At 36.4% G+C, this 20516-nt stretch overlaps 1 protein-coding gene across 2 annotated transcripts in view; it reads left to right on the top strand.

Moving 5' to 3' along the window:
* Window positions 1-19008, top strand: part of Gab1 (GRB2 associated binding protein 1) — a 117904-nt gene extending 98896 nt beyond the window's left edge. Inside the window, exons 7-11 of one of the 2 annotated variants that reach the window (XM_027926648.3) lie at window positions 3963-4052; window positions 5692-5785; window positions 6743-6866; window positions 11868-11990; window positions 14573-19008. In XM_027926648.3, the coding sequence (XP_027782449.1) occupies window positions 3963-4052; window positions 5692-5785; window positions 6743-6866; window positions 11868-11990; window positions 14573-14731 (590 nt within the window). In that variant the 3' untranslated portion in view covers window positions 14732-19008. The remainder of the gene's footprint in view (window positions 1-3962; window positions 4053-5691; window positions 5786-6742; window positions 6867-11867; window positions 11991-14572) is intronic. The other variant, XM_027926649.3, reaches the window with a different exon arrangement.
* Window positions 19009-20516: the final 1508 nt, after the last annotated feature.

Below are 20516 nucleotides of genomic sequence, written 5' to 3'. Positions count from 1 at the left end.
TAAATGCATGCACTTTTAAAACCTAACTAAAATATTATAGTTTTCTAAACAGCCAACCAAGGAGCCCCTGGGCATGGTGGCACACATCTGTAATCCCCGCTTAATGGGTAAATGAGGCATGAGATCACAGATTTGAGGTTCACCTGGGCAACACAGCAAGACCCTGTCTCAAAATAAAACTTAAGAGAGCCGAGGCTACAGCTTAGTGGTAGAGTGCTTGTCCAGCATGTGCAAGACCCTGGGTTTAATCCCTAGTACCCCCCACCACGCGCACACAGAAAGAAAAGAAAACAAGAATATCCTGGAAAGGGAGTGTCTTTTTAGTACTGTGGCGGGGGAAAAAAGAAAGAAAAGATGAAGCTCCCTGATATCATGCATCTGCTTCTGCCTTATTTGTCTCTCCTTAGATCACATGACTTCTTTGAAAAGTCCTTATTTCTCATAGCATGCGTCCTCACAGTCACTGATATTTCACGTGTTTTTCTTGTGACCAATAAGAATATATTAGTCATGAAGGTAAAAAGGCCTTCAGAGAAATGTAACTATGTCTCTATTTAATGTGTACAGTCCTTAAAATGTAGTTGAGAAGACACTGGACACAGCAAACAGTACGAATACAATAGCTAAAGTATGGGTTCCAGACTGGAATAAGAGCACAAACCCTCCATGTGGATTCAAAGGATCCCTGTCCTGGCACTGCCAGTCAGCGTCTGGGTGACTCTGCAGGCGCCAGCTGCTCGGTGATAACATGAAAAATCTGTTTTCCTCCTGTCTTTCTTACCAAGTCTCTGGGAGGGTTCAGTAATTTTTAGAATACCGAGTGCATAAGAAACCCTCGATAATTGCTTGTTATTAATGATGAAGTACAGAGATATTTCTCAAGGCAGTCTTAGAGGATGTATTGTAGCTTGATCTTTGTATAGAAACGAAAGACAATGGATTAGTAAAGATTGACAGTGAAAGGGAAAAGGACTGAAATTTTAAAGTCGTGCATGAGAAAAAGAGAAGAAAACCGTTTAACCAGAACAGCCCACAATTCAGGGGACAAATGGGACATTAAAGACATTTGTGGCTTGTTCTCATGGCACCTTCCATATTCTCCATGATTTCCCTACATTACTTATGCGAATTCTGTGTTGTCTGTAAACTCACTTGGTATCTTGAAATGAAATTCATTAAATAAAACTTGAAAGTACCTAGGTACCATCATGCACTCCTCTCACATGACAGGGCCATTAGTAGCTCTGATGGTTTCTTCTGTTCTTTTGAGTTTGAAGATCTTTCTCCTTGTTGGAGAAGACCATTGCAAGATAGGCATTGTCTTTTTTTTTTTTTTTTTAATCTATTAACATTACTTTCTCTTCCTTTACAAATAGTAGGCTTGTTCCTGCCTTGTTTTTCTTCCCCTAAGTGTAAGTTTTAAAAGAGGCTCCGGATGATTTCTCATAGACCTCTGATAATTCTCAATCACAGCCATCAGGCCAGCGTTCATCCAAGCTTAGGTAACGTTCTCACTGACCTCTATTAGTTACCATTTTGTGCTTCTCATTTTAAAAGTTGATACATTGGCCCAGCATGGTGGCGCACACCTGTAATCCCAGCGGCTTGGGATGCTGAGACAGGAGGATTGCAAGTTCAAAGCCAGCCTCAGCAACTTAGTGAGACCCTTTCTCCAAACAAAAAGGGCTGGGGATGTGGCTTAGGGAGTAACCACCCCTGGGTTCAACCCCCCAGTTCCAAAATAAAAGTTTGACATATTGGCAGATCTTCAGCATTTTAAGACCAAATACAGATGGACTCTCAAAATACAGCCCTGAGATTTTACATCTAAGGATCCAAGAAAGTGCTAGTGCTGTTGGAGGTGAAAAGTGGCATGGTTTGGAGGAGAAAGGACAGTTGGGCGTGACTTGACAGGCAGCTGATATATGGACTAAAGAAAATGTGGGAAACCACAGATAGATAGACAGCAGTCATTCGACCTTGATTATTTAACCACACACACAGATAGGATGCCAAGAGTGCTGAGTTGAGAAATGGCACAGTGACCACTGGGAGATAACCACAGCAAAGGAAATCAGGAGGAGGCTGAGAAACTGAGGAAAATGGGTTTTTTTGGAAGAGGAGGAGTGAGGACAGCTAGTGGGTAGACACAAGCAAACCAAAAGTAATTCTAAAGTTACTTTGTAATTATTAAATATCACATCATCCATGTCAACTGAGACATTCAAGGACGTGTAGCACCCAGAGCCATATCCACATATTCCAAGTAACGTCAGCTTACATACAAGTGTGTGATGAGCACGTCTCTGCTTTTCTCTAGTTGAGTTGCCTAGCTTGTGACTTTGCAATCTGGGGTGCTAGAAGATCTCCGGCTGAACTGGAGAGTTGACAGGTGTTCAAACTCCACTCTGTTTCCTAAGGCTCTCTTGTTTTTCTTCTCCTAAGCATAGGTTTTAAACGAGACTCCTGGTTATTTTTCATATACCTCTGATAACTATCTGTATCTTTAAAAGGGACAGAGGTGAAGGCAGTTGTGGTCACAGTACAAGAACACCTCCCTAGGAGGTGGCAGGCTGGCAGGAGCCTGCTGTGACCTGAGCAGGTCACTTAACCTCTTTGGTTCTCCAGGGAAATCACGTTTTTTTCCTAAACTTACCTTCTGCCTCTTGCTCTTTTTGAAGGGCAGCGTGCTGTGGGAGTTTAAAGAGCGGATATCTTTTAGAAAAAATGTCTTTTATCATTTTGTAGGCCCTGGATAACATGAGGGGTTAGGGAGTATATCTTGCCCAAAATATGATTACTCACATTTTAAACTACACCTGCCTCATTTCTGAATAAACTCAATGTGTTAATTATTTAACTTAGAAAATGGGTAAAGAACTGTCATTTTAGCCTGAATCTTTTGAGGTACTGGGATTGAACCCAGGACCTTATATGCATGCCAGGCAAGAGCTCTACCACTGAGCTACATTCCCAGCCATCACCTGAATCATATCTTAAGAAACTTTTTTATTTCAATAGATGAGGTGCTACATATCAACCTCTGACCAGCAAATTCTAACTTACCATCTGGTAGATGTCACCTCAACTTTGTAAATTCTAAGAATAAATGAAATTTGGTACCACTGAGAACAGGGTAACTTAAATTACTGATCCCATGATTTTGCAACTCTGGCATCCAGACTTCTAATGGGGAAAGGTGTGAAACCAACAGCTGTGAACAGGGTACTTTTTACAAGGTTTTTTGGCAATTCTTATAGGTGACAGAGAAAATGACAGGAAAATGATGACAACTGCATTTCTGCTTTCCAGTACATTGTGCTGAAGCTGGACAATCACCAGTGCCAGAATGTAAACATCTCCTCCTTGGAAGATGAAGTCACTGGGCAGTTACTATGTATCCAAGGGACACAGACCAATGTTGGTCTTAGGTTAGCAAATATTGTAGTGGCCACCTGCTTCTGTACAAGGTCCTAGTCAGGAGGTGCAGGAATAGTCAGATTTGGGTTTTAAACCTTCTGTACCAAATGAAAAAAGAGTATCGTAGGGAAGCAGGCCTTCATACTTTCTCATGAACACCAAACTTCACAAATCTGACTGAGGGATTTCGTCATGTTTTATTGGATCCATTTTTCTAAGTCATGTTAGAAGAAAAACTAACAGGGCATGTGTTTTTCCTCACTCCCCTTAAATAGCGATAACAACCTGGCTGGTTTCCCGCTAAAATACTGCCACCCCTTATAACCCTTGACTTCTTACCTTGTCGCATGTGCCTTCCTCCTTCCCCTTGTGCTGAGCATGAATGATGTGTAGCAAGGTTGGAATATTTTCCACAAACAATTTATGCCTTGGAGATACAACATTTCTGCATAGGGCTCTGCTGCCTTTTTTTTTTTAACAAAACCCTTTTTTCCAGTTTAAATATAACATTATATTAAGAGAGTCTTCTTTCTACCAATTAGGTCAAAGTCCTAAAATTTTAAGACCCAAACCCCATGGTTTAGAGCGAACTGATTCACAAACCATAGGTGACTTTGCTACAAGAAGAAAGGGTATGTACTTTAGCACCGCATGCTCTCTGGGGCGCTGGGAATTTTATTATTTCATGTTTTGATTTTTTTTTTTTTTCCTTAAAAAAGCAAAAAAAAAAAAAAAAAAAAAAAAGAGGAGTCTTAAATACTACTGCTGTTGTAAATAAAGCTTCCCAAAGCATGTTATTTCTAAAGTGAATGCTTTTCATAATGCACTGATTCTACTTAGCCATTAACAGCAGCATGTTAGATATCAGATAATATATGATATTCAGTCTTGTCTTGTGGCATTATTCTTTTAATGTTTTACGCAATGAAACATTGTTTTCTTTAAGCTTGTGAACTGCTTGTGATTTCCAGTTATCTTACACACACACACACACACACACACACACACATTTTATTTCCAGGTATTTAATTATGCCATTACTTAGATAAATTACTATTAGCCTTTGGGTGTCAAAAGAATAAAACACTAAGAATTATAAAATACATTCAGTCAGCATAATTCTGTACATGTCTAATGTAGAAAAGCAAAGCTGTTTTAACTCAAATTTAGTAAATCAACCTGCATTATATTTGAGTTAACAAAAATACCTATGGGCCCCAGGGACTCTATATAGTCTTTTGAAATGACTACCTATTTTGTAGTTTGATGGTAACTGTAACCTAATTGATTAAAATTTCACATACATCAATAAAGACTAAGGAAACATGGCAAAGTGAACGTTTTTCTTGCAAGTGGCAAGATGAAACATGATTGAGATATTTATTCAATGCATCTGAGCAGTATTCTATAATATAATTAATATTTAAAAATGGTATTTTCATTTTTCTGCTGACTCTGTACCTTTCTGAAAAAACATTTCAGTCTTGACTTTAAGGAAAGGGCCAAAAACTCTGGTACAAATTAGTTCTAATAACTGTTTACTGCAATAATGAGGTAAATAAGTAAAGGCCTCTAATAAATAAAGCTAAAAATAAGCATTACTTAATTTTACTTAATTTGGTAAAGGACTCATTGGTTAAATTAAGCTAAAAGTTTGGAGTGATTGTTTAAAATAATTATGGCCTTAAAGCAGAATTTGAGTCCAAAGATATAATTTACTCTCTTTTGTTTCCAGATGGTGTGTAAATTGATTTAAAAGATTTGATAATTAATCCTTTTGGTTTTAGCAAAATTTTGTTCTGGATTTTACTAAATTTTTGGTTTTAATACTTCCTATGCATCATTTTACCTGTTTAGTTGTGTAACTGATGCTTCAGTATTGAAAAATAGTAACATTTTTATGTAGATGATTACATTTCTATATTGAGGATGAAATTAGTAAAAGAATGAGTGAATGAAATAATGAAAAGTATAAATCAAGCAACTATAAAGGAATTGAGTCACATTATTTTTTCTTGTTCACATTTCAATTACACTCACAAAACATTAAATTAAGAAGCAACATGCATGATGGAGCTTAAAACAATCATGAAACATTTTTTTCTAAGCATTGAGCTGTGTCACATCATGTAATATCCATGAACTTTGTTTCATGTGTGAAGCTAGCTGGTCTCGGGTATATTCTATTATATAAAAATTGAGAGGCAGAGGATCTTGTTTGCTTCCCAAAGTTCTATACACCCAATTCCTCCCTTCTCCCTTTCTTTTCAGCCAAGCCTGCACCTTTAGAAATAAAACCTTTGCCAGAATGGGAAGAATTACAAGCCCCAGTTAGATCTCCCATCACAAGGAGTTTTGCTCGAGAGTAAGTACTTTATTTAAAAATACATAGTGTAAGGGCTGGGGTTGTGGCTCAGTAGTAAAGCACTTGCCCTAGCATGTGTGAGGCACTGGATTCAATCCTCAGCACCACATTAAAAACAACTAAGTAAAATAAAGGTATTGTGCCCATCTACAACTAAAATATATTAAAAAAATACATTGTATAACATACTATCTAGAATTTTCATTATTAAGAAATTTATCTAGACCTTTTGAGGACTCTTGTGTAGTCAAAACTATTTTCATTAAGATACCAAGATGTCATTTGCCTTTTCCATTTGTGTGCAGTGGAACTTCCCAGATCATGTGAATTCTCATGATATGTCATGATATCATTGTGACAATTAATGTGCATTTGTGTACTCTTATATTTTTAAAATATTTCTATTTTCATTTCTGATATGATAAATATCAATAGAATAATTCATATTAAGTTGAGGTTCTTAATATTTTTAAGAGTATCAAGGATTCATGGGACCAAAAATATCTGAGAACTGCTGATCTGGAAAATATAGTAGTTTCTTAGGGGATTACTTAATTGAGATTTATTTACATATACATATGGGGAAATGAGAATAATTTTACAAACTTAGGAACGTGCATTTGTGTTATATGTATACCTAGAGGAAGTTTTTTTAAAAAATAGGAATTCTTAAATCTTTTTATATTGATATGAAAGTTTTTACTTCTCTACACATCACTAGTAATAACTTATCTTTTGTTTGTATTACACAATATAATTTGACGTACAAATCTCCTTTTATAATACATCTGTGTTAGTTGCATTTTAATGTGTATAATAAATTCTATTGTAATTAATGTGTACAATCAATGTAAATGAATATTTCAGAAGGCATGCACACCTTCATTTTTATTTGGGGGAGTGATTTCAGAAGTTTTCATCAAGGTTTACATATATGATGATAATTTCTGTGATTAGCTCCTCTAGGTTTCCCTTGTCCCCACGGCCGGATTCAGTGCACAGCACAACGTCAAGCAGTGACTCACATGACAGCGAGGAGAATTATGTGCCCATGAACCCCAACCTGTCCAGCGAAGATCCAGTATGTAAACTCTTTGCCTGATCCTCTCCTTTCCTAAGCGGTGTTTTGCTCTAATTTTCCTTCAGTCTATAAACTTTACCCTCATGTCTCTTTCTTCCAGTACTTAAGGGAACACAACCAAAGACAACATGGATAAAATCTAAAACCAGTAAAGAGTCAAAATTTAAAATAACTGTAAATCATTGAAAAACAAAAGTTTCTGTTAAATCAGCTTTCTATTACTATAACAAATACTTTTTAAACTAATGAACTTATAAAGAGAAGAAGTTCATTTTGAGGTCACAGTTTTAGAGGTTGCAGTCCAGGATTAGTTGGCTCTGTTTCTTTGGCCTTTTGTAGTACATTTTGGCAAGAGCAAGTGGCAGAGCCACTCACTCACCTCATGGCCAGAAAACAAGAGAGAATAAGAAGGGAGACCAGGATCTCAATCCCTTCAAAGGCATGCCCATGAAGGCCTCAAGAAATATAGTAGTTTCTTAGGGGGTTACTTAGTTGAGTTTTATTTAAATATAAATAAATCATAAGAATCATTTTACAAACTTAGGAACACGTGTTTGTGTTATATGTATACATAGAGGAAGGTTTTTTTAAAAAAATAGGAATTCTTAAATTTTTTAATATTTATATGAAAGTCTTGTACTTCTCTACGCATCACTAAGCCCTCTAAGCCCTGCCTCTTCAAAGTTCCACCACATTCCAGTAGGACTACAATAAGGACCAAGCCTTTAACATATGGGCTTTTGGGGGTGCATTTCCTGATCCATCTATAGCGGTTTTCTAGAAGTACTTCATTTAAGATGTGCTCGGTTTTTGATACTCTTCAGAAAAATATACTGGAAGTATTTGATAACGTCTTTCTCCAGGCCCAAGTAATGACATTCTTGTGGTGAGAAGGTCTTATACAGGAGATTCTTGATAATCTTTCGAGAATATACCCTTGGGCTTAAAGATTAAAGAAGACCTGTTATAAACATAATATTTTTAAGGTTGGCTGTATTGCCACAAGGCATGAGAACTTTATCATAGCAGCAAATGTTTTGTTTCTCAGAAATCTAAAAAATACTTCAGATGTTTCAGAATAAAAACCAATTTTAATTTTTAAAAATAATTCTCTTTTGCTTATTCTCTTATTGTATCTTATTATATAGAGTATCTACTAGACCTATTTAGTATCTACTAACCTGTTTAACAGTGACTTAAAAAAGAAGTTTCTTTCTTCCTCATGCAAAAATCCAGAGAGTCAGTTGAGAGCTGTCAGGGATTCCGGCCTCTTTAGCTCTGCAAGGTAGTGTCCTCTGCGTGTAGCTCACATGCTCATGGAGTAAGGTCATGTTCCAGCCAACAGATTGACACACAGACTGCAGGGTAGGATGGGGGACAAAGGGAACAGGAGCAAAGGGTTCAATCCAGCAGCTCATAAAAAAGGTTCCTGAAAATGGCCACAGAGAAACCAGAACTATGGCCATTTTCAGACACAAAAGGGTCTGGGAAACAGCCTTTTTTCAAAGGGTCATTGGACTCACATAAAAGTTCCATCATGGAGCTGTGCGCGGTAGCACACACCTGTAATTCCAGCGGCTTGGGAGGCTGAGATAGGAAGATCGTGAGTTCAAAGCCAGCCTCAGCAACAATGAGGCGCTAAGCAACTCAGCGAGACTCTGTCTCTAAATAAAATACAAAATAGGGCTGGGGATGTGGCTCAGTGGTCGAGTGCCCCTGAGTTCAATCCCTGGTACCAAAAAAAAAAAAAAAAAGGCTCTATCATGGGAGAAGGGAGAGCAGTTGGAGAACAACAGGATAAGCAAACATTGAATATCAAATTTTTGAGTCACATTTTGGAGGTCTTATTTTCTTTCTTTGTTGTAAGCTCAGTTCAGTCAATGAATTTGTCTTTCATTCTGCATAGACTTTAAGCAAAATAGGTCCCTCAGACACGTATGTCAGCAGTCATAATGAAATGATATGGAAAGCTCGATTTGGTGCTATACTGGTTAACTTTAAAAATTAATAAATTTATGAAATATTCAAAAATAATTTATAATATTTAAGTCAACATTGAATTTGACTGTAACTAATTAGACCAATAATGATTTTAGAGATTACTCAAGGCAGAAAAATTTTTACTGACTCTTAGTTTTTGGATTCAATTTTTTTTTCACTTGTTGAGTAGTTGTTCTATCATTTTTTTTATTAATTTAATTTGTTTTCTCACTATAGTGAATAGACTCAAGTAAGAGAATCAGTAATACTTCATCAGAGTAGATACTGTCACCAACTTTCATAATTAGGTAGTTGAACCAATTTTTTTTTCTAATTGCAAAATAATAATTAGAGTATTTTCTGAGCTAGAAGAGATTTTATATTTTTGCTCAAAATAGTAAGTAACCATAAAAATCTTAGGAAGACAATGTAAAAGCCTGAAAGTAGAATTTGTCATAGGTGAAGGTAAAAGACCAGAAAAAAGACCATTATAGTCAGAAGTCAAAGGAAGTAAAAATATGTATTTTTGTACCTATGACATTAAACCAGAAAACCACATTTATTTGCCAGGAGGGATGTCTAAATAATCACTGATGGATTGCTGAAGAACTTTGGTCATAAGTGTTAGAAATGACCAAAAATGACCCAGGTGGAAATATCTGTCTACCATGTTCAGTAGAAAAGTCAACTGAGCCATGAGTGCCAACTACAAGGCCTCCTTGTAGTACATGCAACTCTTCCTTAGAAAATTATGTGATCATTGTAACAATATTGGGAACTTAGTGTACTAATGAAACACCATGGAAGTTCACTGGATCTAATGCATGCTGATGAAGTCAGTAATAAACTAATCTTAAAGTTCAATAAGTTGAGACAGGATCAGACCATATCTGGTTTATTCATACAATGAAGACCAAATTCTTGAAATTGACATTTTACAGCTCATTTCCTAGGAGATTATGTCTGTCATAGGCAGTGAAACAGTGAATTGGTGATGCTGTCCACTAATTTGTATGAAGATCAATGTCAAACATTTGAACCCTTAATTTAATACCTGAAATTTAAGTGATGGTACACTATTACTAAAGACATAAATTGTTACATAATAACAACATACATATCCTAAATGATCTTACATGTTTTTTGAAGAATTTTAGAAAAATCTAGCATTACTGTTTTGTTATTTAATTTACAGAACACGATATAATTTCCACAGTTCCTCAGAAAACTATTTTGGAAACACAGTGGGTGAAAGGCTAGAACACAGAGGGAGGCTGTTCCCTGTTGAAACCGGATCAAGAACAAATAGACTTCCTCATCGACACACAGATTTTAACAATACTTAAACATTTCCAGTTTTAGTAGTCACTAGACATAAAACTTAACTAGCAGTTCTGAGAAATTCTCTTTGGGGACAACTTATTAGGGTTAAATGAGCAGGTCATATGAATTTATGGATTCTCTTTATATCTTTATAACACTGTGAACACTTCTAGGCGTTTCCAGGCAGGAAAACATGGGATGTGGGTTGTTATCCATCACCTTTGAACATGGAATATTGCTTACCCTCCCAGCTGATTTGTTGTGAGAGTAAAATATGGCCTTACGCAGGGGGAGAAAATGACACTGATTTCAGCTTCTTCATGAATTAGTAAAATGGGGGGTATTGTCTTTAGCAATTCAGCTTGAGCAAAATTTTCTTATATTTTTCAACCCTACATGTTAATTTCAATATTTTATTTGCAGTTGTTGAGAAATTTGATTTAAAATTCTTTTTCTTTAAATAGGGTCATTGCATTCACCTGTGCAGTTGCTTGCTTCACTCTTACACCCCACCACATGAAATCCAGGCCATGTGGGGCCCCTCATCAGGTTGTGGGCCCTGGCACAGAGTGTGTCACTTCAGAGAAAGGAGCACCTTTTTCTAATTTATAAAAGGATTTATACTGCCTATCAGCAGCCCCACTACCACATGAGGGAATAAACTGAGTATTTTTCTAGCAAATGTTCTTTCCTTTAAACACAACTCTCTACTTTAACTGTAGGTCGTGGGAGACAGGGGTGAAACAGCAACTCAAAGAGTCAACGGAACCAGATTCATGCACAAGTCCCTAATGAGCATGCGGTCTTCCTTGTGAGGCAGCATTTCTAGATGGGCGTTGTGCATGGTGGCAAATCACTTTGGCGCACACTTAGGATACAAAAGAGAGAGAACGTAGGGACATAAGGGCATTTCGCCCTCCTCCTATTTAGCATTGGTTCGAGTTCCTGCTAACCTGATCCATTTTTATTTTTCTTAAGCCTCTAGCTTTTTGGTTCTTGTTTATTGCTATCCTCTATCTTCCTATTTTCTTTATTTTACTTTAGAGAGTAGTCCTATTGTACACTTCCTTTTAGAAAGAAAGAGATCAAACTAAGAAAAGACAGGAAATTAATTAGTTAAAAGAAATCCAGATGATTAAATAAAATAGACTTTGGAATCATTATCTATAACCTTGAGATAATATACTTAACTCAAAACTAATGTTTTTGCATGAAAGCCTTTAAATTAACCATAGAAGCTTTCTTTTAAATTTAATTTGAAAGCAGTGGGTATAAGGAGCCTCTGCTATAAAAATGTAATTGAGTACAATATAATTTTAATAATGTTCAGATTGAACTTTTATGGCCAGCTGTGGTTTGATTTCCCCAGTCTAAGTTTAACCAAATTTAACTTCTGAAACTACTTTTGGCTTCCTCTCAGTTTTAATACATTTAAAATATTATTCATTAAATCCTAAGAGTTTATTTAATTTTCTAAGCAGACATTTTTTCTAGCCTTGTTCTTTTAAAAAGCAAGTACAAGGTGAATGGTATATATCAGTGGTGGTGGCTCACATGTGTATTCCTAGCTACTCAGGAGGCTGAGGCAGGAGGATCTCTTGAGCCCAGGAGTTTTAAGGCCCCCAACTCAAATGAAAAAGGATGAATGGTGTGTTTCATGAATGTTTGACGGCTGGTGTTGTTGTGGTTCACTTTCAGAATCTTTTTGGCAGTAATAGCCTTGATGGAGGAAGCAGTCCTATGATCAAGCCCAAGGGAGACAAGCAGGTGGAGTACCTTGATCTAGATTTAGATTCTGGGAAGTCCACACCACCGCGGAAGGTGAGTGAAACCTCATTCCACAAATGTAGTTAGCGTGCACTTTAAACGAGCATTGTCTCCTTGGGGAAACCTTTATTATGTTTAATTTAATGAAGTCTATTACTTAATGCACTTTTGAAAACTGCAACAAAATGGTGGAGTCTGAGTCAGGCACAGTGGCACACGCCTGTAATCCAGAGACCCAGGAGGCTGGATCAGGAGGATCACAAGTTCAAGACTAGCTCAGAAACTTAGAGAGACCTTGTCTCAAAGAATAAAAGGGGTGGGGAAATGTGGCTCAGTGGCAGAGCACCCCTGGGTTCAATCCCTAGTATTCCGCCCCCACCTCAAAAAAAAAAAGAAAGAAAGAAAGAAAGAAAAAATTATGGAGACTGATAAAGTAACTTTCTCTTTTCTGATGGTATGGCGGTTAGATATTTTCTGTTCTTACCACTGAAATGATTGCTTAACAGATTCTTAAGGTAAACAATATCTTCATTCTTTTTTAGAAAGTTATCTCAAATTATATGTTCTTTCTGTCCAAAATTTCAATTTTTTTCTTTTGTTAAGCCCACAATTAGTAGTATTAGTAGGAATGCATTTTGTAAACAGTATTGACTTACATCTTCCTACCTGCTTACCAACTTCTTTGTCTATCACTCTTTTTGTATCTTAGACTCTCCTTCGTGTAATTATTTTTTTCCTTCTGAAATGTAGCCTTTAGAAGTTTCTTTAGTGGAGCTCTGTGGGTGGTAAATCCTTTCCACTTTTTGTTTGTTTGTTTGTTTTATGTGATGTCTTGATTTTGCTTTATCTTGGAAAACAAGACGGGGTTCAGCCGACAGCTCTTGACTGACGGTAACTTTCTCACCACGTAGAAGACACTGTTCCCCCCTCACCTTGCTTCTGTCCCTTGTGAGGAAAGCATGTTGTAGTCCGATGGCTGTTCCTATGCAGGTCACCTATCCTTTCTATCTGGCTGATTTTAAACTCTTTCCTCTGTTTGTGTCATTTTGCAGTTTCCCAACAGTGTCTAGACATGAATTGCTTTTTATTTGTGCTGCTATTTCATTTTCTGGGTTTGCAATTTTTTCTCAACTCTGGAAAAATGTCAGTCATTCATTTTACTGTTTATTCTCTCCTCTGACATTTCTGATTAGACATGTTAGGATGTCTGTATTTTCTGGATCTCTTACCATTCTTTTATAATTTCTGCTTGTCATCTCTCTGTGCTTAATTGGATAGTTTCTTTACATCTTTCACCAAGTTCACTAATTCTCTATTCTTCCTATTTGTTTAGTTTTCAATTATTTTATATTTCATTTCTAAAATACAGTTTGCTGATTTTAACAACTTTGGATTTCTTATTTGTTTTATTCCTTTTATATTTATGCTTTAGTTCCTTTAAACATTTTGTACGTACATGTTTTATGCTGTTGATGCAGTAACTTTGATAGTCTGAAGTCCTTGGAGGTTTGAATTTATGTTTATTGTTTCTGCTCTTTTTTTTTTTGGTACTAGGGATTAAACCCAGGGGCACTTAACCACTGATCCATATCCCCAGCCCTTTTTTATATTTTATTTAGAGACAGGGCCCCACTGAGTTGCTTAGGGCCTTGTTAAGTTGCTGAGGCTGACTTTGAACTCTCAATCCTCTTGCCTCAGCCTCCTGAGCTGCTGGGATTACAGGCACGCGCAACTGCGCCCAGCTGCTAACTCATTCTTTTTGGCTTGTGTGTGTGTACATTGTCTAATTGCAAATCCTGAGGACCTAAATTTCCTCCAGAAAAGATTTGTATTACCTTTTGCTAGGAACCAGGAGCTACTACTACCATAGTTTAGTTCCCTCCAGGGACCACAGCTTAACAGGATAGCCTTAGGTTCAGCATGACCTCCTTCCCCCAGCCTCCTAGTTGCTCTGCTAGATTGACATCCATCCTGAAGACAAGGTTTCTTTCCATGCCTTAACCTCTCCCTCCATTTTTCTTATAATTAGCTGTTTTCTTTCTAGTGAGCCAGCAATGCATTAATAATCACATTTAAGTTATCTAGTATCAGGCTGGATTTGGAGAGTCAAAGAGCATCAGCCCATGTAATTGATTGTTCTTGAACTATTGCTTTGCAAAAATCAACAATGAAACAAAACACAAAAAAACCCCACACATTTCTTAGCTCTGAAAGTAAACACTGGATTTCAAAAAAAAAGTCAAGTTAAAGGGAGAATCAATCTGCATATGTTAAGATGAACTATGATACGGCAAAATGCATTCTACTGCCATGTATAACTAAAGAGAACAAATAAAAAATTTTAAAAAAAAGATGAACTAGGTATTTTCTGTCCCTGTTTCCTATGAATAACATCTCTGATGGGAGTGTTAGTATGAATTCTATAATTTTAAATTAAAGAGAAAATGATGTTTAGTTAGGAGAGAGACGGCATTGTTAAATTGAGGTAGTTAATGGTATTTCTTTGTGAGCCAATAGAATTTCAAGAATATCCATAGTGCATGTATGTCCATTTTAAGACTGAATTTCACTCAGTCCCACTTTACTTTTTTAAGTAAAAAATTTTTTTACTTTTTTGTTTTTTCTTTGCATTTTAGCAAAAGAGCAGTGGCTCAGGAAGCAGTGTGGCGGATGAGAGAGTAGATTATGTCGTGGTTGACCAGCAGAAGACCCTGGCTCTCAAGAGTACCCGGGAGGCCTGGACGGATGGAAGACAGTCCACAGAATCAGAAACACCAACCAAGGGTGTGAAATGAATATATCACCTTGCCATTTCTGAACAAAAGAGAACCGAATGTAGAGAGAAATCCTGTTTGAAAATGACGTGACGCTTCTATGCTAACTAGATCCTCAAGTGAGCAGAGTTGAAGTCAAGGGACCCGTCACACATAATCAAGCAGTTGGGATTGGAAATGGTGCTTTGTGGTATCTGAACAATTTGTAACATGTAAATAATGTGGAAAAATAGTCTCATTTAGCTCCCAGAGAAACATTGGTCCCGTGGTTAACACATTTGTAGTATTACTGTATTTATGCACTTTTTCATTTAAAACATTGGTTTGGGTCTTCTCGATGAACCTTAGTGGAATTCCTTTGGGAGTTCTTGTTTTTTTCTCACACTACTCTCTATAACAATACTAAGTTAACTAAGCTACTTTTAGATCTGGAAATTGCTGTTGAAACTACAGTCTAACAACATGAAAATGAGAAGTAGGATCCCAAATTAGCTTTCTACCTGACATTACAGGTGGTAACCATTAGCTTGAACTACCAAGTCCTCCACTGCCTTTCAGTATGCTGAGGATAATGTATGTATTGGTGTCAGGACCTAGTTCTCTGGTTCATGTGCATTTAGTTTTTAATGGAGGGACTTTGTTGTATTTTGTTAATGACAGTGTTTTTGGTTCATTGAGTGAAGATTCTGCCGGGTGGGATCTTGCACCTTTGAAAGACTGAATATAAATTACACTATCAAGTAACCCTGAAAATCATTGACAGCGTGCAGTGATGACATGCTCTTACGCTTGTTAACATGTATTGAGCATTACTTGCAAAAGGTAGATAATATAACTAATCAGGTACGTACCGGGCACTGAAGTGCTAATACACTGATCAGGTTTAGACAATGAGCTTTAGTTGTGTTGTTCTTCATCCTAAATATTGGTTTCCAGTGTGGAGTTAAGGAAACAGTTGACATTCACTGTTAGTAATAGCAACATACTGTGATTCTTAATTAGACAGTAATTGAGATTTATAACTCTTAAGAATGAAATTCTATCTTTTGACACCATAGTGCCCTTTCTATGATTTTATTTTACTTAATATTCTTCTTGGCCTTATATTTAAATTCCTATGCAATTAATGTTTTATATCTTCATTTAAAAAAAAAATAGATGTTATATTAGTGATTCTCATGTAGCACCTGTTGTTTTTCCAGTAAAAGAATTTAGGATTTTGTACTGTGATTTTCTTCACTGCCCCTGTTCGTGAAATATCAGAGCCTTGCTGTAATGTGAAGTCTTCTACCCACGGACCCCTTCCAACCAGATTTCCAAAACCACCAGAGGAATGGCGTAATTCTGTCTCACCTATAACATGGTCCTGTGTCACAGATGTCAAGACCACAAACTGTAGTGAGACTACAGTTATATTCATCTTTCTTGGCTTTGCAACACACTTTAGAAAGCAGATATAGTTGTTTGGGGTTCTTTTTTATTACCTAAGTCACGGACAGTCTCTTATGTATTGATTTCAGACTTACAGCTTTTGGGGGGTGCATAGAAATGGGGTGCCCACCACTGAGGCACAACCCACTCCATTCAGACCTCTCACTGTTGCCTGAGTACACAGATGTGCCCTGATTTCTGGCCCTTTGGCCCTAGTACTGTGCCTGATCCATGTGCTGGGTTAACTTCCCCAGTCCACAAACTATGTGCTAATTACAAGATGAATTGTAGACTAGTAACATGTGATGCTTTTAAATGTTTGCTTTATTTTAAACAAAAACTAAAACCCAGAACTGAATTTTGAGGTGGATTTTTAAATAAAAAAAGATCTGTTTGATTTTGGTGTGCAAGCTGTTTTATAATAAAACCACAAAATAAAAATCTAAAATCATTGAAATGTGCCTAAACTGTCAAAACACACAACACAGTTGATGTGTAAAGGTACACCATTGACATTTTACCTGGAGGAGGAACGTATTTTGAAGTTTAAAACCCAGTAACAAATATGTGATAAATTCAGAAATAAAAATCTTTCCTTAAACCTGCCTATCTGGAGGGTCCAAAGCCATTATGAATGTTTTCAGTGTAGTTTCTCAACTTTTTTACAAGTTACTCACCATTTTTGTAGATCTACAACACTCTGTTTTTTAGAATTCTTACCATTATGCTGAAGAATGGAGGGTCTGGGGATGTAGCTCAATAGTAGATCATGTACTTATTAGCATGTGCGAGGCCCTGGTTCAATCTGCAGCACCAAAAAAGTAAGAGAATTGAAATGTTATTATAAAGTTAGTTTGCTTTAAAAAACTAAATCACATTAAACTCTGTATTAACAAATTAAATTAAAAGATGGTTTCTTTATAGAACTTTGTTTTTCAGACAGACTAGAATATTTTTAAAATTTTAATGTATTATTTCAATACATACAGCCCCCAAGGTCGATTTTATCTGTATAAATATTTTTCAAGTTTCTGCTTATGTTAAATTGTTGGTTCATTACTATGAAAAACAAGATTTCTGAATAACACAAATGTGGAGTTATGGTGGAGGAAATCTTAGCGGTTTGTGTGCTATCAATAAAACACGAATATAAGTGCTTATAATAACAGTCCAAATACACATCTCTGGAGGAGTCTTTAATTAAAGATAGCTGAAATTATCTTCCAAAGACTATATAAAGATATAAATTATCTTGGTAGTAGAAGTTAACACATAAGCAGTCTCCAGTGTGGTAAAATAAGGTATGTGTTAGGATGTGTGGTTTTAGTAAGTTTTTAAATACGCACTTAAACTAAATTGAATGATATCCTTTTAACTCACCCATAAATCACCTCCAAGAAGCTAGATTTCAGGGAGGCATGGGATGTAAACCACTCATTACCCATGTGATGTTAGAGATCAGAAATCTTTCCCCCACATTTGATGTTTCATATCTTGTATTCCTTATTTGACAAAATTTTAAGGTTTTTTAAATTTTATTTATTGATTGATACTGGCGATTGAACCTGGAGGTGCTTTACCACCAGACCACATCCCCAGACATTTTTATTTTTATTTTGAGACAGAGACTAAATTTCTAAGTTGCTGGGATTATAGGTATGTGCCACCATACCCAAGACAAAATTGTAAGATCTTATATAGGTTTGAATGCCAAAACACAGTCTGCTTTCAAAAGTCAAAACTCATACTTTAAAAATTGAAGCTATTTAACCCACAGCAGGTATCACTCAAGCTATACAAGATGTTTTAATCTACACTCTAGTTTATACACTTTTACTGTGAGCATTTTAGAGAATTCCATAAAGGTACTATGGGTGTGTTTAATCAGATGCTAAGTTTAATTTGATATAGAAATGCTGTTGTACATTAAGGTCATAATTTCTTCTGGAGTTTTTATATTTAATTAATGGGGTTCACAATCTTCCTGTTCACAAGTGTGTTTAAACTGGAAATTGAATACCAGTGTTGTTTTTCTTTTTCTACTACTGGAGAGTTGTCTGCTTTCCCCCTACGGAGAAAACAATACTTTTAAAATATTTTGTTAAAATGTTAACTACTATATGCTTATTTACTGTGCCATAGATTCTGATTGTAATTCTCTGTTGTTCTCGAAAACTCTTAATGCCTTCTTCCTTTGGTCCACTCCAAGTGTGAATGACTGCAAAATTTTTGAGGCTTTACAATGAGGTGCCCCTGTCTGTGGATCATTCTGGTAGGTCTCGCCCTCTGCTGTCGGGTAGCCAGGTCAGTGACAGGGTTGTATACTTGGCCAAATCATCTGGGTTTTCAGAGCAAGAAAGAGACATATATCCCAGGATAACAGTTACTTACAGTCACACTTGATGTTATGCATAAATTTTTATGTGATTTTAAATACTGAACCATGAGATGAAATGCCACAGTGTAAATGAGTATCGATGGCATCATGGACTTGAAAAACAATGTCATATTATTGAGATAATTGTTTTCAGTCTTTCTAAATATGTTTATGTACTATTATGATTTGAAATAATTTAGTCTGTCTTCCCTTCCCATAGATTTATTTTTGTTTAGGTTCAGTATAATCTCTGAGTTTCTATAAACTAACTCACCAGGGGATTAACATAGTTTCTACTTCCTTTACCTAAGGAAGACAAAGTTCTGACCGTTCTGCATGAGCTCTGGAACCTAAGTTGATTATTGATGTCTTCCCACATTTCAGCAGCAAAATCTTATGTATAAATTTACTTCTCCCCTTTTGCACATCTTCTTTTGTAAAGATCCAATTGTAGATATTTTATGCTACCCAAATAAAAACTTTCAAACAGTTTGGTTTCAGGACCTTTGAATAGATGATAGAGATTGTGAACTAAGGACATATACATGTGTATTTGCAAATATTTTAATAAGGATGGATAGATGTTTATTTCCAACCCTTCCATAAAGTGTGCCTGGATCAGAACCTCAGTTCTGCTATTAATTGAACTTATTAGACCCACGTCTTTAGGGTCACACATTTTCTGCACAGAGATTTCACTAAGTCATGCTAAAATATCATGACCTGCTCTAAATAGGAAACGCTTCTAAGACACATTAATATATCATTATCCCTCCATCCAGCCAGTGCCAATAGCATTTTGTAGAATATAAGACCAAATAAATAAGGGCCTGTATGCAGCCTTAACCATGAGAAGCTGCATCTTATACATAAAATATGATTTGGGCAGTGATAATGTTTATTATTTCTATGAGAGTCTCCAAACATCCCTAGCCCTTTATAAAATCCCAGGAATTGGGACAAGTCAGCCCTTGGGTCTGCTCAGCCCAGCATTTTGTAGCTTTCTCATTAAATCACTTTTGGGGAGGTGAGGTTGTCTTCTTTGAGGTCATCCTTGCTTTATCTGTTTTTCTGTCATCTTGTATGTAAGTGAAACATCCTCTGATAGAGAAATGCTTTTTGAATTTCAGTTTTGTACAGAATATCTTGGCAACTCTGTAAATGATGTAGTATTTTTAAAAGCTGGGTCAGCAGATGGAGGCATTTGATTATTTTGTGATTGGTTACAGTCCCTGCTTTAGTATTACATTAATTTTTTTTCCCCAGTACTGGGGATTGAACCCCGGGCACTGTACCATGGACCTACATCCTCAGTACCTGTTTCTTATTTTGAAACAGGGTCTTGACAAGTTGCTAAGGCTAACCCAGAACTTGGGATCCTTCTACCTCCATCTCCCAAATAGCTGGCATTATGGGTGTGTGCCACTGCACCCAGCTACATAAAATTTTTTTAAGAAAATAAACAATTGCCTATAGAAAATGAAGTTTCTGAGACGTTTTTCTACACTTCATTAGACGGGATGTTATTACTCCTAGTTATTTTTGGTGATTAACTCTTAGATGAGCGTGTCTCCTCTTAATTTTTTGATCTATGTAGTGCCCAGAACATCTGGAATACTCTAAAGAGTCATATGTATATATGACATATATAGTATGGAAAGTTTTTAAATCAAATATCCCCCAAAATTTACTTTATCAAATATGGATAGTGGTGGTTAATTTTCTGCCAACGAGCTAAGCTATAGCACCCATGTGTGGTCAAAAACTAATCTGAGATGTTGCTCTGAAGGTGTTTGTAGATGTGATTCATGTTTATAATCAATTGATTTTAAGTAAAGCCTAACATGGGTGGGCCTCATCTAGTCAGTTGAAGGCTTTCAGAGCAGAATCTGGAGCTTCCCAAAGAAGGAGTTCTGCCTTAAGACCGCACATTAGAATGGGAGATGTTAACTCATTGGTAGAGCCCTTGCCTAGCAAGGCCCTGGGATCCAAACCAAA

Source organism: Marmota flaviventris, chromosome 7 (assembly GCF_047511675.1).
Source record: "Marmota flaviventris isolate mMarFla1 chromosome 7, mMarFla1.hap1, whole genome shotgun sequence".
Taxonomy (NCBI): domain Eukaryota; kingdom Metazoa; phylum Chordata; class Mammalia; order Rodentia; family Sciuridae; genus Marmota; species Marmota flaviventris.
This window is presented reverse-complemented; position numbering and strand designations above follow the sequence as displayed.